At 31.6% G+C, this 16,411-nt stretch overlaps 1 protein-coding gene and 2 long non-coding RNA genes across 5 annotated transcripts; 1 reads left to right on the top strand and 2 right to left on the bottom strand.

Annotated features, from left to right (window-relative positions):
* Window positions 1-3,312: 3,312 nt before the first annotated feature.
* On the bottom strand, window positions 3,313-3,724 carry LOC112510477. The gene is made up of 2 exons (XR_003068940.1): window positions 3,603-3,724; window positions 3,313-3,521 (listed from the first exon to the last, which is right to left on the bottom strand). It is a non-coding gene; the product is annotated as an uncharacterized LOC112510477 (long non-coding RNA).
* Window positions 3,725-10,902: 7,178 nt separating this feature from the next.
* LOC112510546 lies at window positions 10,903-12,297 on the bottom strand. Its single transcript, XR_003068950.1, has 2 exons — window positions 12,166-12,297; window positions 10,903-11,095 (listed from the first exon to the last, which is right to left on the bottom strand). It is a non-coding gene; the product is annotated as an uncharacterized LOC112510546 (long non-coding RNA).
* Window positions 12,298-14,371: 2,074 nt separating this feature from the next.
* On the top strand, window positions 14,372-16,365 carry LOC112510104 (pentatricopeptide repeat-containing protein At1g63130, mitochondrial-like). Of its 3 annotated transcripts, none has more exons than XM_025115404.1 (2): window positions 14,372-15,356; window positions 15,777-16,365. In XM_025115404.1, exons 1-2 carry the CDS (start codon window positions 14,393-14,395, stop codon window positions 16,313-16,315), a joined length of 1,503 nt encoding a protein of 500 aa, XP_024971172.1. In that variant the 5' UTR covers window positions 14,372-14,392; the 3' UTR covers window positions 16,316-16,365. The 3 variants fall into 3 exon arrangements, with proteins under 3 accessions (XP_024971172.1, XP_024971171.1, XP_024971169.1); XM_025115403.1 differs by having other exon boundaries at window positions 14,372-15,882; window positions 15,980-16,112; XM_025115401.1 differs by having other exon boundaries at window positions 14,372-16,365.
* The last annotated feature ends 46 nt before the right edge of the window (window positions 16,366-16,411 follow it).

Here is a 16,411-nt window from a genome sequence, read left to right as displayed (position 1 = left end):
ACATTAAAGATTTGAATTCGGAATGACAAACAATATACATTGTTCACTAAGTTTTGAATTTCAGTAAATCCACATCCTTGTTGCTCTTTTTAATTATCTACTTTGTGTAATAATAGTTTTAGTTTTGAAGACTAACTACATAGGGGTTGTTCATTATGTTCATTAAAGATTTGACTTCGAGATGGCAAACAATATACATTATTCACTAAGTTTTCAATTTCAGTAAATTCACATCATTGTTGCTCTTTTTAATTATCTACTATGTGTAATAATAGTTTTAGTTTTGTTACTGTTTTATGTCATATAGCACAAATCATATCATGCTTATATAGGGGTTGTTCATTATGTTCACTGTGCTATGTTACTTGATCACACACATAACGATTACATTTTTCATACTAGGATGCATTAAGACATTTGTGCACAGACACACATATATTAACAGATATCAAATCAGCACAAATAACACAGACGTAGACGTTGGGATTCGTTACTGTTTTATGTCATATTGTTGATGTTCATTAGGTTCACAAATCCAAACTTGTATGTATTTGTGAAGTGTTACGTGTGTGTGATGTTCATTAGGTTCACACATCCAAACTTGTATACATTTCGCCAAAATCATCCATTGTTTTGATGAATATTATGAACCAGATTTTTCGCTAATGATATACACTATTGATCGTATAGATTGGCAGTTTCGTAGTTGATTGGAGGTTACGAAATCGTCTGAATAATATAGGTTCACGATGTGATGCGATTGTTTTTTACAAAATTACTCTTTGAACAGTTGTTCATAGACATCTTATTTAATGCATTAATTAAATGATTATTTTTGTAGTCTCATTTAATAGGGACCGTTTAATGAGAAAATGAACGATCAAGATCGGTTAGCATAGTTTGCACAATAGTTTGGGTTAGTATTTGAACCAGCCACTAGATATATATATATATATATATATATATATATTATAAAGCATTTGACAAAAACTCTTAAAAACCATTTTTATGCGTAAAGTACTGTTTATTAATGCATATTACTTAAAACTCAAGATTACAAGTGAATTGTGCGTAAGTACAACTTATTAAAGMTYYATRTYTRAATTCGTGTAACTAAYTGYAGATAAACATAATCAAATACAGGATAAACATCTCATTTTAAATATAAAAATCTAAAATATAATTAGGATAATCATTGAATTATAACATAATATTTAATTATTATCTTTATAAAATGTTATATTATTAAACCAAAAATAAATTATTTTATTATTAAACTTAAATTAAATTATAATAAAAAAATAATGAAAACTTGTAAATAGTTGATTTGATATTAAATTGATATATATTTTTTAAATTTTTTTATAATATATTCAAATTTATATTTTATTTAAAAATAAAATCATTATTGATTTCTTAAATAAAACATTAAAATCAAGATGTGTCTTGTTGTATTATACGAGTACTCTTCTAGTATATATATATAAAGAGAGAGAGAGAGAGAGTATGTGTGAGTGTGTATGTGTGTGAGAGTGTGTTGCCATTGTCACATGCCCTCTAAATATTGTCTCCGCAATTATTGGGTGTGGGTGTATCTATTACTTCCAATCAATCGTACGTTAAAACCACTATAAATCAGCAAATAATTTATCATACTCTTTTAATACAATACTTATGGGTCGTTTTACCAAATATTTATTGGATAAGAGCTTATTGGTAAGAGTCATAACTTCCATTTATCTGGGGGAACAATATTTTTGGCCATCAAAATGGATTGATGGTAAGCCTCTCAATTCTTGCCTTCCCTCTAACCGATAAGATTTTTGGTCCTTGTTATTGTCACACTGTAAGGTAATCGAACATAGAAGAGTTTATCAATATAAGTGTTTAATAAATGACCCTTTAATCAGATATTATAGGGGCAATGGCTGTACATCCTATCTAAATATGTACTTCATATTTAAAGGCGTTACAATAAGTTGTTAGATTGAAGTTACCTGATTTAACTATCTAAAAGCATTACAAATAAGTTGTTAGATGACCAAACCATATCTTAAAAACGTCATAATAATTTGTTTGGACGAGTAAAACGATTTAGTATAACATTTTCAAAAAAGTATCGTATAAAAAACTAATATGATCCCCATGCACTTTTGACCTTCGAACACCAAGCTCAAACCAATCAGACACCACCCATGTGGTTAAAGAAAGCCTAGTTTTTGTGTAACATTTAATTATAATATATATTTTCGAATAAAATTAGGAGTTATCTATTTTAATTTAAAACTAAAGTTCTAAATATTAGGTTAATCACATCCGTTGATTCTTTGAATCAAATTAATCTAACAAATATCGGTTGACGTTTGTTTTCTATTGACTAAATCTACATGAAACATGTTGCTAATTCATCCAAAAAGTTGAAGTCGGACTCTTAAAATAATATCTGAAATTGTTGTCTCATGAAAACATTTTTTTTATTAACCTGGATATTCAACCTGTTATGCGAGCCAACTAATCTCAGGACGACCACCCGTTTTATGGATAGTCCGGAGTTATCGCATTTGAACCTCCATGGTCACAAGAGGAATTTTTTTATTCCTCGTTTGATTTAAACATGAGACCTGCAAGCACTTTTGATCTTTAGAGACCAAGCTTAATTAACCAATTAGACACCACCCTCGTGGTTAACAATAACATCTCTTACGTACCAACAAAAAAATCAACATGCATGTCCTTGCATATGCACATGTATGTATGAATTATAAAATTTGTTATTGAATCATTCAAATACACTTTAAAAATGCGTCTTATTATAATTAACGATCATACAACGGCTATATTTTTCAAAAAAAAACGGCTACTTTTTAGCCGGGCCGGTCCCTCGAAACCCTCCAAAACCATAACCAATCCCGGTCGGCAGTCCTATAACTGGTCCTTACCGATCCTAGATCAGGCCGGTCCTTTGCCGGTCCCGAGCCGGTTTGGCCATCACTTGTACATGTAGGGCCATATCCCCTACGATTTTTTATCTTTTAGGTAGATAAAACTTAGTCAACTATATTAAAGATTTATTTTTTCCACTTCTGCTTAAGTACAGTCACCCCAGTTAAAAGACATGTGTTCTACTACTGGTGTCGACCCCATCAACCATTTTCAGTCGATTAATCATTTGTTATTCACATACTGATGTACTCGTGATAATTTAACTTAGATTATTAATTGTTGTTTAACTTGGACTTATTTATTGTTAAATTACAAGATAGTTTTAATTTTGGCATGATAATAATTTTCAGTATTTTATAATTCATTAACTAATGTGAAATACGAGAATTATTTAATCATATAATTTATATAATCGTGAGTACATTTGTAGCATAACAACATACAACGATTGACCCATCTCTGAAGCTTAGATTATCAGAGACGACGACCACGCTTTGGTGGCCAACAACGCCAACAACCACAACAACCGGCTGCTTTGTCTGGTTGAACTACTTTCTCTGCTTTAACCACATCGTCACCTGCATACATACACGAAAGAAATCAACATGCTTGTTCGTGCATATACACACATATGTTTGTATGCATCGTGATCGAATTACCTTTTGGTTTCTCGTTTTGCGATTGGAAGGTTGTATCGAGTGTTCTTCCTGCAGACGAAATGAGGACAAATGCAAAGAGAACGACCAAGAAGAGAAAGAGACGATTGGACTTCATTTTGTGAAAGTGTGGGTTGATATATACAATATCCTCGATTTATATAGTGATACATGTGAAGTGGTGACCCCATCAATCATTTCTAGTTAATAATATTATCTTTTTGAAGTATATAATATAATTTATATACGATAAATGCAACAAATAAACTCACATACCCTCTTCATTATTGGTGAGCTTTGAACCCGTGACCTACTAGAAGGCAAGAGGCTCAGATACCACTAGGCCAAAGACTCTTTGGTTAGTCACTAGTATTTTGTTATACATTTATTGATGTATTCATGATCATTTATCACAAATTTACACAACCAACAACAAATGATAATAAATGTATTGGTATTATTGGAGTCGGGTTCCGTGTGTGGCCGGTTGGGATTGCTGAGAATCAACTTTGAACCAGATATTAAGATACTTCACTCTTGTAAGTAGAGATGGTCAAATGGGCCCGATCCGAGATTGGCGGAGGACCGGCCCGGTCCGGGGACCGATTGGGACTGCCGGTTAAGGACTGGTTGTGGTTTTCATCCAAAAACAAGGCCCGGGACCGGTTATAGGCCCAATTTTTTTTTCCCAAAAAAATGTATTTTTATATATTTCTAACAATTTAAGTGTATTTGATTGAAAATAAAATTACAAATTTACAATAAAACATATTTTTAAGTGTATTTGAACGAAAAACCAATTATAGAACTATAATAAAACATAATTTTTAAGTGTATTTTATTGAAAAGCAATTATAAAACTACAATAAAACGTATTTTTTAAGTGTATTTGATTGATATARTTAGATATTTTAAAGTGTATTAAAATAACATTAAAGTATTTTTAAAAATTTATCAAAAAAAAATTTAGGAAAATATATAAAAGGAAAATGTTTCTTTTAATATAGGACCGGTTTAGATTCGGCCCAGGACCGGGACCGGTTACCTTAACCGGTTACAAGTACCTTTAACCAGGCCTTAATATTTTGGATAGAACTGGGATCAGGACCGGTTACAACAGGATCGGTTCAGATTGTTACTGTTTCAACCCAAGATCGATATGGGCCCGTCAAATCTTACAAATAGAACCTTACAAATTTCAAATATTTGACATGCTTGCTTACAAAGTCGCGTAAAAGGATAAATGAGCAAACAACATGTTGCAACGATCGACCTAAAAGTCAACCCAAAATTCAATAATCGAGCTATATATTAATACATTAAATATTAATATATTAAATATAAATTAAATATTCATACAAAATCCTTTTATTCACTTAATGAAACGAAAATTACACGTAAAAAATATTTAAATGGTGAAACAAATGCATCTGAAAGTATCATATTATGAAACAAATCTATGTAAAATAATATCTTAAATCCTACCACTTGGAAAAAAAAAATCATGTAATTTCTGCTCCCACAAGTTTATAACCTTCTTTTTGGTTCTCATTGATTTGATATATATATATATATATATATATATATATATACATGCATGCACACATATATATAGATCAATGTGAAAATTCTAAAATTTGTGAGATTCATGAGAACTTCTACTTTAAGGTTTGTTTCATATTTTTTTTTCATCTAAATACAGTATTTAAATGTATTGATCATTAACATATGTATTTGTTTCACAATGTGAAACTTTTTCATACGAATTTTTTGTTTTACAAACATGCCAAAAAGGTTCACATTATTAACTGAGTACATGTGAACCAAATAAGTTGTGAAACAAATGTATGTTATTAAATTTTAGTCTCAGATTAAAAAAAATCATATAAAGAACACACGATGCATTGGTTATCAAAGTGTCACGATTTAGAGAATATATATATATATATATATATATATTGGGATCATGTGAGACCAGCCTGTTTTCGTGAGACCCGTGAGACCAGCATTTTACACGTAAACTTCACAGCAAAAATGCTGTGAAGGTGACTTTTTAAAACCTTCACAGTGTTTTTGCTGTGAAGGTTCGGCTTTTTTTAAACCTTCACAGTGTTTTTGCTGTGAAGTTTACGTGTAAAATGCTGGTCTCACGGGTCTCACGAAAACAGGCTGGTGTCACGTGAACCCAACCCTATATATATATATATATATATATATATATATAGAGGGAGAGAGAGGGGGGGAGGGGGAAGGTTTACTTTGCGAATCATTTATTTATATAAATCGTACAAATTTCATTCAACTAATCATATTTTTTTATTTTGTTCATTTTTTTTTTGTAATTATGAGAGGTTGATTAATCATTTTTATTGCGGAGGGTGTCAATCATGAATATTATTATCTTCATTATATTAATTATAAAGAAATAAATAAAACAGTTTCATTAAATTTTTATAAGTATTATATGAAACAATTTCATAACTATATATGAAACAACTTTATCAAAAAAATATTATATAAAATAATTTTATAAGATTAAACAATTTCATGAATTTTTTTTATAAAATTAAACAATAAAATCCACAAATAAAAATGATTTACACGGTTTATACAAACATAAATTGTCTCATTTTTAACGATCTTCTCTCTCTATAACACAAAAGTCAACTAAAAAAGACAGCAGTGGATGAAACAAACAAGTTGCAATGGTTGACTTAAGAGTCGCCAAAATTCCAATAATTCCTTCTATCACCACATATGTGTTATAAAATATTATACATTTTTGTTCAATTATTGAGATAATATTAAATGAATTCTTATTTTTTTTCCATATATATTTTACATTTTTTTATAAATATAAACTAAAAAATAAATGTTTTCTTCATTAGGATCCTAAACATTTTAATATAATACTTATAGATCGTTTATCAAATGCTTACTGTGTAGGAGTTTATCGGCAAGAGTCATAATTTCCATTTATCTTATGGGGGGGACAATATATTCCTGGCCATCAAAATGGATTGATGGTAAGCATTTATACCCGTTAAGATTTTATCGGGAGAGAGATTTTTACCTTTTGATTTATTAGTTTGGGTTCCGACAGTTGGATGAAGGGTTCTTCCTGCAGAAGAAAAGACGACAAGTGCAAAGAAAACAATAAATAAATAAAAAGTGAGACGATTGAATTTCATCTTGTGAAATTATGTACTGATTCTTACATTTTGGGCAGATGTTTCGAGATAATGGCTAGTTTTCCAGAGCAGTTATCATCTTCTTCAAAAACAAATCTTCAATTTTCTTGAGAAATAGATATCAAAAGTATAATACCAAGTGATACTGATTGCAGCAGCCGAAAATCTTCTTAAAGAAAACAACCTCCCCATAGACTCGGCAATCCAGTTTGATGTTTTGATAGTTGACCAAAAGACGTCAACCTTCATCTTCACTTTCAGTCACCTTCACGAACTTTAACGGTATCTTCAATCACTTTCGAATGGATGAATTTACTGAAGTTTCAGTCATAGTGATAAAAATAGGTAAATAAAGACAGTTAAAAATAAATGAAGGTACATAAAAGTTTTGTTCTCAGTAAAAATTCATTCTCATAAGGATCCAACCGTATATAACTGAAAATTTTGAGCATTAATAATTGATTATTGAAGAGAAAAAACGAGAATTTATTTCATCGTTTATTTATATTATCAAGAGTACATTTGTAGCACAACTACAGACATGAATCCTAATCTGGCTTTCTAACTTCGTGCTAGTTTTTTTTATGAAATCTCCACCGTTCAAAAAAGACATACATGGATCAACAATTGGCGGATGCACATTATAGGTGTAGGGGGCACATGCCCCCAACAAAGTAAGCCTAAAAACAACCAAATAAAGCATTAAAGGTAGGTTTTAAAAAAAATTAACAAAAAATTATTAATAGGCTCCTAACAATTAAGGGGCTGTTTGTTTTTAATAAAAAAGCTCTTAATATCCTCTTAAGTCTGAATCGGTCAAACATAAGAGGATTTAGTATGTTTTTTTTTCAATTAAGAGCTTAAAAGCTCTTATTAGGTTTGAAAATTTCAGTGGTTGAGAAACCTCTTATTACCTCTTATTTCAAATCGCCGCCTACCTACTCTGATCTCTTTGCGCTCGATTTCTCTTGATCAACTTTTCTGTCTCGATCTCTCATCTCTCAACTGTGTCAACTGTCGATCCATATCAACTCTCGATCTCTTATCTTCAAACTTCAGATTTCAGACGCAAAAAACAAACAGTCTGACTGATTCAGATTTCAGACTTCAGCACCTCTTAAACATCAGAAGTGAATTCAGACTTCAGACTTTATCACTTCTTAAAAAACAAACGCCACCTAAATGTAAGGTACCAAATCTAAATTTATGCATCTCATTTCAATTAAACATCCTTAAGTTCCAAATCTCAATCTATTGAAAATCATTTTGATTAATCACTATTTTGATTTTTTCCAACTTTCTTTTTGCATTTTATTGTTTTACAGATTTATATTTATTGCTATTTATTAATTATTAATTTCTCTTTCTTAACTGTTATTTGATTTAGGATTCTTTAATTTGTTATTTCATTTGGGTTTGTTATTTTGATTTAAGGTTTGCTACTAGTTTGTCTTTTATTTTTGATTTCTTGGCCTTTTGCTATCTGATTTTTTTTAATGGAATCTGAGAGGCCGTTTACCAAATACTTAACTGGTAAACACTTACCGGTAAAATTCAACACTATCATTTACTTGTCCGGTAAGATTTTAGTTCACGAAAACGACATTATATGCAACAATTTACCTGCTAAGCGTTTACGATGGTAAAAGCCATCGCCCTCACTTATCGGGTAAAACTCTTTTCCTTATCTTGCTCTTACCAGGTAAGATTCTTGGTCCTTACGACATTCATCCGGTAAGGTAATGTGACTTGGTAAGCTCTTACCCAGGTAAGCGTTTGGTAAACAATCCCTAAGTTATGGGCCTCTTGCCCTCTAATTTCTTTTGACTAACTATTAATGTGTAGTGTGTTCATTGGCTTTGGTTTTACCGAAAAGTAAAATATGTACATAACAACATGATGTCTCGGTTTATCCAAAATAGTCAAAAATTAATTGAAAACCAAACCAAATAAGTTATATTTATTCACACACATATATGTATATATATAGCAAAGTAAGACACTTGAGCTTCATTTTCTAAATCTATGTTTTGAGCTTGATACTTGTGATATACATATATGTATATATATATATATATGTATATATATGTGTATATATACACACACACATATACACATGTATATATATATATTCGACAACTTGCAATACAAGACTTTTAAATCTACCAAAAACTGGAGATTTGTTTCATCAGAATTTTTTTAGTTTTTTATGGACATATTTGGAAATGGTAGTTAATCAGTACAATTTTTGTTATTTGTTTATTGTCGATGTATTAATAATAGGGTAGTTAAAAGCTCGTGTTTTTTTAGCAGTTAGATAAATGATGAAATCAGCTCATCTAAATGCTCAAAAGTACTGTAACTTATATTCTCACTTTGTGTGTGGAAAAAAAAGCAGTCATAATTTTAAACATATGAAACAACACTATATAAACACTGTATTTTTACATATGTTGTTTTATATATTACACAACACATGAAATCTATTTTATAAGAATATATGATTTATTGAGTTCGTAACGATTATATGTAAGTCATTAACTTTGATAATTTCATTTTAATATACAACAATTTCAATTTGCTCATGTTTAATTTTCATGCAACAAATAGCTATTTAATTTAATTTAATTAATTGCAAATATATAATTTTTAAATGAAAAACGTAAAATGATACATTACATTAATGGATAATTATTTTCAATTTATCTGGTAAGAGGTAAACCAACTTTTTATATGTCTCTTATTGTTCTTCAAACCATCAACAACAACGTTTCTCAATCGATTAACCTTAATTGATCATTTTTCTTATAAAAGTATTTTAATTATTCTGATCACTTAATCATTTTGCACCAAACCATTCAACAAATGGGTTGATCCTCAAAAGTCTCATTAAACGACGACACTTTTGAAAGGTTTGACTTCAAATTTTAGGGTGCGTTTGGTTCATTTGTAGGAATAGGAATGAAAATGGGAATTAATATATTAGGAAATAGGAATGAATATATTCATTACATTATTTTATATTCCATTATATTTCTTTATATTGTTGATGTTTGTTTGACGAAGGTATTATCAAACAAGACATTCACCAACAACATCTATATAGTTGAAGGGATCTGCATCTTTACACCAAAAAAAGTCTATCTCCATCTCCAATACATCAGCACATAGCATCCATCAGCACCTARCATCCAACAGCAATACTTTTCCATCATCAATACATTATCTYCATTMTTTATCATAAAAAGTCTATCTCCATCTCCAAGCTACCAACAGCACATAGCATCCATGATTTCTCTCTTTCTCAGAAAACCCTAACMGAGTAGAAGAGAAACCATCCCTTATTTCTTTCTTCATCAGAAAACCTTGAACCGAGTATAACGAAAACCGGAACAGAGATGTTATCTATGTGAAAATCGGAGGAAATAAACAAATCTATGTGAAAATCGGAGGAAATAAACAAATCGATGTGATAAATCAAATCGAAATCTTCGATCCGATGGAGAAAACCGAGTTCSCCYTTTTTGATYGAGATGGAGAAAACCSTAACTGAAATGGAGATTAATCTTCGAAAAACTTGATCGTCAAACAAGATTTGTATCAGATCTGAGGTGTAGGAAGAGATAGATGGAGAAATGGTAAGGGAGAAGAAGATACCTTGAGGAGGATAAGGGGAGACGATGGTAAGGGAGAAGAAGATACCTTGAGGAGGATAAGGGGAGACGATGGTAAGGGAGAAGAAGATACCTGAACAAGATTTCTATTCCCCCCAAATTGGGGAGGAATGGTTTTTAATAAAATCTATTATAATGATTAATTAATTATCTGTTACCAAACACCATTTTTCATTCCATTTCCATTCCTTGTTTGAAACAAACACAATCAATGATTATCATTTTCATTCATTACCCTTTAATACCCCTAACCAAACACCCCCTTAGAATTGGTTTTCTTTAACTTGGAAAAGGTCAAAGCATGAATATTTGCAATTTTTATAAAATTACAAAAAAAATTGTATTATTTTCAATTATATATTGTAATAAAAAAAATTAATAATTATATATTTTTTATATTTAATGTTATTTTGTTTAATTCCAATCAAATTATAATATATAAAACAAGAAATTATTCCGTCATTTATTCATATTATTTGGAGTACATTTGCTCGTAGCTACATATATCGACTGACTCGACCATAAAGTTTAGTCTGTAGAAGTCGACGACCACGTGTCGGCGGCCAACAAGGCCAACAACCACCTTCAACGTTTGGTTGAACTACTTTCTCTGTTTTAACAACAGCGTCTCCTGCGTATATATAAACAAAAAGAGATCAACATACATGATCTTGCATATTGCATCGACACTTATATGTATATAGGATCGTAAATGAATCGAACGAACACGAGCTGGGAGTTGTTTGTGTTCTTTTGTTTGAGTTAACGTAACAAACACAAATAGTAAGAGAAGGGGATTTTTGTATTCGTGTTCGTTTGTTTAGAAAATGTGTGTGTTCGTGTTTGCTTATGTTCGTCTGCTAAAATACTAAACGAACAAACAGAAATGAACAAAAAGCAACCACCATTACCCATCATTATAACATAATAAAATGAAAAACTGGTAAACTTAGGAGGGATAAAAAGGGAATTCTAAATGATTAATTTTAATTAATAATTTTACGTATTAATGTCATAATCTATATATATATATATATATATATATATATGAGGTTTCCTTTGCAAACCACGTTATTTGTGCAAATCGTACAAACCTCATTCAACCAATCATAATTTTTTATTTTGTTCATTTTTTTTAATTATGAGAGGTTAATTAATCATTTTTAATATGGAGGATGTTAATCATGGATATTGTCATCTTCATTATATTAGTTTTAGAGGAATACATGAAACAGTTTCATTAGATTTTCACAAGTATTGTATGAAACAATTTCATAACCATATATAAAACAACTTCATCAAGAAAGTATGTATGAAACAATTTCATAAGATTAAATAATAAAATCGACGAATGAAAGTGGTTTGCACTATTTGTACAAATATGAGTGGTTTGCATTTGATCACTCATCTCTCTCTCTCTCTCTCTATATATATATATATATATATATAATAAATATAAACAAACAAACATAAATGAACGAACAAGGTCATTGTTCATGTTCGTTTATTTAACTAAACAAACAATAAAACATTTTCATGTCCGTTCACTTATTAGATTAACGAACTTCACATTGAACAGTTCGGTGAATGTTCAGTGCCGATCTGTGGCCACCCAACCGATAGAGTTGGCTAGACCCCTTGCCATGTAGAAAACATTAAAATGCTTAATTTACAGCCCTATATGTATGCGATCTATTATACCTTTCGGTTTATTGTTTTGGATCCCGAAGGTGGCATGTGGTGCTCTTCCTGCAGACGACACGAGGATAAGTGCAAACAAGACAACCAAGAAGAAAGAGAGACGAGTGGACTTCATCTTGTGAAATTGTGCGTTGATGCATATAGTTTGCTCGATTTATATAGTGGTGCATGTGAATTGTCGATCCAAAATCAATCTTTTTCAGTCGACTGATATATAGTTATTCATTTATTAATATATTCATGATAATATATCATAAATTCATAGACATAACATATATCGAATAATAACAAATATCTGACAAGCCACAAATAAATGACTTAATTTTTATGGACATAAAGATAGTTGACTTCGTGAGTTTACTTCAAAAGAAATGTAACCAACTTACTAAAGGGTTTTTGGTCTAGCGATATCGTAGTTCTTGGTCTCGTAGGAGGTCAGGGGTTCAAACCTCACCAAAAAAGAGAAGAGTGTGTGAGTTTATTTGTTATATATATATATATATATATATATATGTGTGTGTGTGTGTGTGTGTGTGACGTTTCAAATGCAACATATCACATTTGTACAACCAATGCAACTCAATCAATTGAGATATTTATGGAAATGGTGAGAGCTCATTTATTATGATTTGAATATTTATAGAAGATGACTAAGGTTTATTAATTATGATCAATTTTTTATATTATGAAACAATCAAAACTTTTATGAAATTACATATTCATTAAATTAAATGGACGATTGAGATTGAGTTGTATTATTTGTACAAATATAAAATGTTGCATAATAACTTATATATATATATATATATATATATATATATATATAGGGTTGGGTTCACGTGAGACCAATGGTTTTTCGTGAGACCGGTAAGACCAATTTATGTTCATTGATCAACTTGATAAACTAATGATCTAATGGTCTAAAATTCACGGTGGCAATTTTGTAATTATTGAGAAGTCTCGTGGCGTTTATGAATGTTCAAATCTAACGATTGTATATCTAATCTAAGGGTTGAGAATTGGTCTTATGGGTCTCACGAAAAACCATTGGTCTCACATGATCCCAAGTATATATATATATATATATATATATATATATATATATAATACTTAATAAAATGTAACTAACTTTAAAAGAAAAATTAAATTTTTTTGAAATCTAACTTAAAGAGGACCACATTTCAAAGAAACAACCAACAAGTTGGAAGGGTTGACTTAAAATTCTACTAAAAATCCAAAAATAGTTGAAGGCTTGAATGAAAATATGGTCAAATAAGAGAATGATCGATCATACGTGATTTTGTATTGAAATCACATGTATTTACGGAAAATGGTCAACACAAGAGTGTGTGGCCGACTAGGTCACGACCAAGATCACGCGTTATCAAATGTGATTTTACATATTAATTTAAGGACCATTTACCGAACGTTTACCCTGGTAAGCAGTTACCAAGTCACATATCTTAGCGGATGAATATTACGAGAACCAAGATTTTTACCATGTAAGAGTTAAGGCAAGGAACGGGAGTTTTACCCGGCAAATGAGAGTGACGACTCTTACCACGGTTAGTGTTTACCTAGTAAACTACTGTTTTGGTGGACTAAAATTTTACCCGGTACAGTAAGTGATAGTGCTAAATTTTTACCGGTAAACACTTACCCGGGTAAACTTTTGGTATTATTTGACATTCAATTTTGAGCCGAAGGTAATAAGAAGATAAATCACTAACTGTTACGAAATTTAAATATTCACAACATAGAAGTAATTCTTACTGTTTTCTGTTTCGTTCATCTCCATCATTGATGGTATTTAGAAACTCTAACACCAATGATCAGTAAGTGCTCTCATATTAAGAGTTAAAGGTTGTTTGACAGTTGCTAAATGGTTTAATGCAAAATGATTAAGAATTTTCATAATATAATGTAAAATAAAATATAACTATTAAGTAATTGTTTTCGATGAAATTAGAGCGCTAAATGGTTAAGAAAGACCCCATGATATAAAATCATAGGGTTTTATAACTATTAAAGAGGCACACTTTATTTTATCAAACAAGATTCACCTCTTAATGCTTCAGAAATTACGTCTTAATGTAACTGTTAAAAGGTAAACAAATAACTCATAACCACAATATTTTAATCGAAGAAATTGACCAAGCATGAAATGCTGAACCCTAAAATGCGGCCAAGCATGAAACCAGTTCTCTAATGGGGATGAAATCCATTAATGGTGATGAGGATTTTGCCTCCTTTTCCTTTGAAACCACTAGCTGATTTGCTTAATTCCCTTGTTGATTTCCCTGTAATTGTATCGTTATTTCGGAACCCTAATCGTAGTTCTTCATTTACTTCCTTTCATTCTCTGAGGAATTCTGTAGAAATTGACCTACAAAATGACCTAGCTTTATACGATGAATTGGTTTCTTTCAATAAATTTGTTCAATTCCAACCTCTTCCCTCCATTAAAGACTTCTGTAAATTATTAACTCGTATTGTTAAGATGCATCACTACTCTGTTGTTATTTCCTTAATTCAACGACTAGACGTTTTAGGAGTTAAATCCGACATTTATGCGGTTAACATCGCCATTAACTGCTTCTGCCACCTGAATAGAGTGGATTATGGTCTCTCTGTGTTTGGTAAAGCCTTGAAACGTGGTTACGAACCTGATTGTGCTACGTTTAACACTTTGATTAGAGGACTATGTGCTGATGGCATGCTTGATCACGCACTCCAACTGTTCGACCAAATGCTTGAGAGTGGGTTCAAACCGAATGATGTAACTTACGGGACGATGATATATGGTATGTGCAAATCGGGGAACACGAGTGATGCGATTATCTTGCTTAGAAAGATAGACGAAGAATCGAAGAGGGTTCGTTCACCTGGCATTATTGTATATAGCACCATCATCGACACCCTTTGCAAAAAGGGGAAAGTTATTCATGCTTTGAATCTTTTCTCAGAAATGATTCAGAAAGGCGTAATGCCGAATGTTGTGACTTACATGTGCCTGATGCAGGGGTTATGTGGTTTCGGATTACGGGAAGAAGCCAACAGATTGTTGGATGATATGATCGGTCGTAACATCTCACCAGATTTGCAGACGATTAATGTGTTAATAACTGCGATGTGTAAACAAGGCTGGGCAACCGAATCACATAGCTTTCTTGATTTCATGGTTGGAAGAGGTATCATCCCCAATACCGTTACTTATAACGCATTGATAAACGGATATTGTATGATTCATAGAGTTGATAACGCTAGGCGCTTGTTCGATGTCATGACCAGCCAAGGTTGCGCTCATGATGTTGTTAGCTATAATGTTTTGATCAATGGGTATTGTAAGAACGAAGAGATAGATGAGGCATTAGGATTGCTGAACGAAATGTCCCGAAAAGGGGTTGATCCTAATGTCGTTACGTACACTACTCTTATTCGGGGTTTATGTCTTGTTGCCAAACTTGACGATGCCCTTATAATGTTTCATAAAATGCAAGATTGCGGCCAGTTTGCTAACGTTGTAACTTATAGTACTTTGATAGATTCCTTCTGTAAACATGAAAGACTCGATGAGGCTTTAGGTTTGTTTAAAACGATGGATTGTGCAGGGGTGGCGCCGGATGTGTTTACTTTTACTAGCATCATCGATGGGCTGTGCAAAGCCGGGGAACTCAATACTGCAAATGAACTCCTTGTAGAACTTTCTTCCAGAGGGTTAAAACAGAACGTCTATACATATACTGCGATGATTGGTGGTTTTTGCAAGGGTAGGAAATTGGGTGAAGCTAAAGAGTTGTTCTTGGAAATGCAGGATCGGGGTTGCCCGCCAAATGTTCATACGTATACTGTTATGATTCGTGGGTATTGTAGGAATGGGGAACTGAACGAAGCAAATGAGTTGCTCGTAAAGATGCAGGAGAATGGTTGTTTACCAGATGGTTGTACTTATAATACCATCATCCAGGGATTTCTCGTACACAATGAGATATCAAAGGCGATTCGTTATCTTGAAAGATTGAGGAACAACGGGTTCTCTGTAGATGCATATACAGCAGCCTTGTTGCCGAGATTTCTGTCGTGTGGACGATTAGAAGATTCATGTAAGAAAGTTCTTGAAGTTTTTGTTGACGATCATCGTAGACCTTAACGACATTGTGAAAGAAGGGTAGTTAAGGGGTATAAAAGGTATTGTGCAAAATTTACAGGAAATTCTTTCATAGTTTCATGGACATTGGCTGATACT

Source organism: Cynara cardunculus (genome assembly GCF_001531365.2).
Source record: "Cynara cardunculus var. scolymus isolate 2C chromosome LG 3, CcrdV1, whole genome shotgun sequence".
NCBI classification, from domain to species: domain Eukaryota; kingdom Viridiplantae; phylum Streptophyta; class Magnoliopsida; order Asterales; family Asteraceae; genus Cynara; species Cynara cardunculus.
Note: the sequence above shows the minus strand (reverse complement) of the source record. Positions and strands in the feature narration are given on the sequence as shown.

Excerpts from the sequence above, each read along its gene's own strand:
- LOC112510104 (XM_025115401.1), top strand. The coding sequence starts at position 14,393 with ATGGTGATGAGGATTTTGCCTCCTTTTCCTTTGAAACCACTAGCTGAT.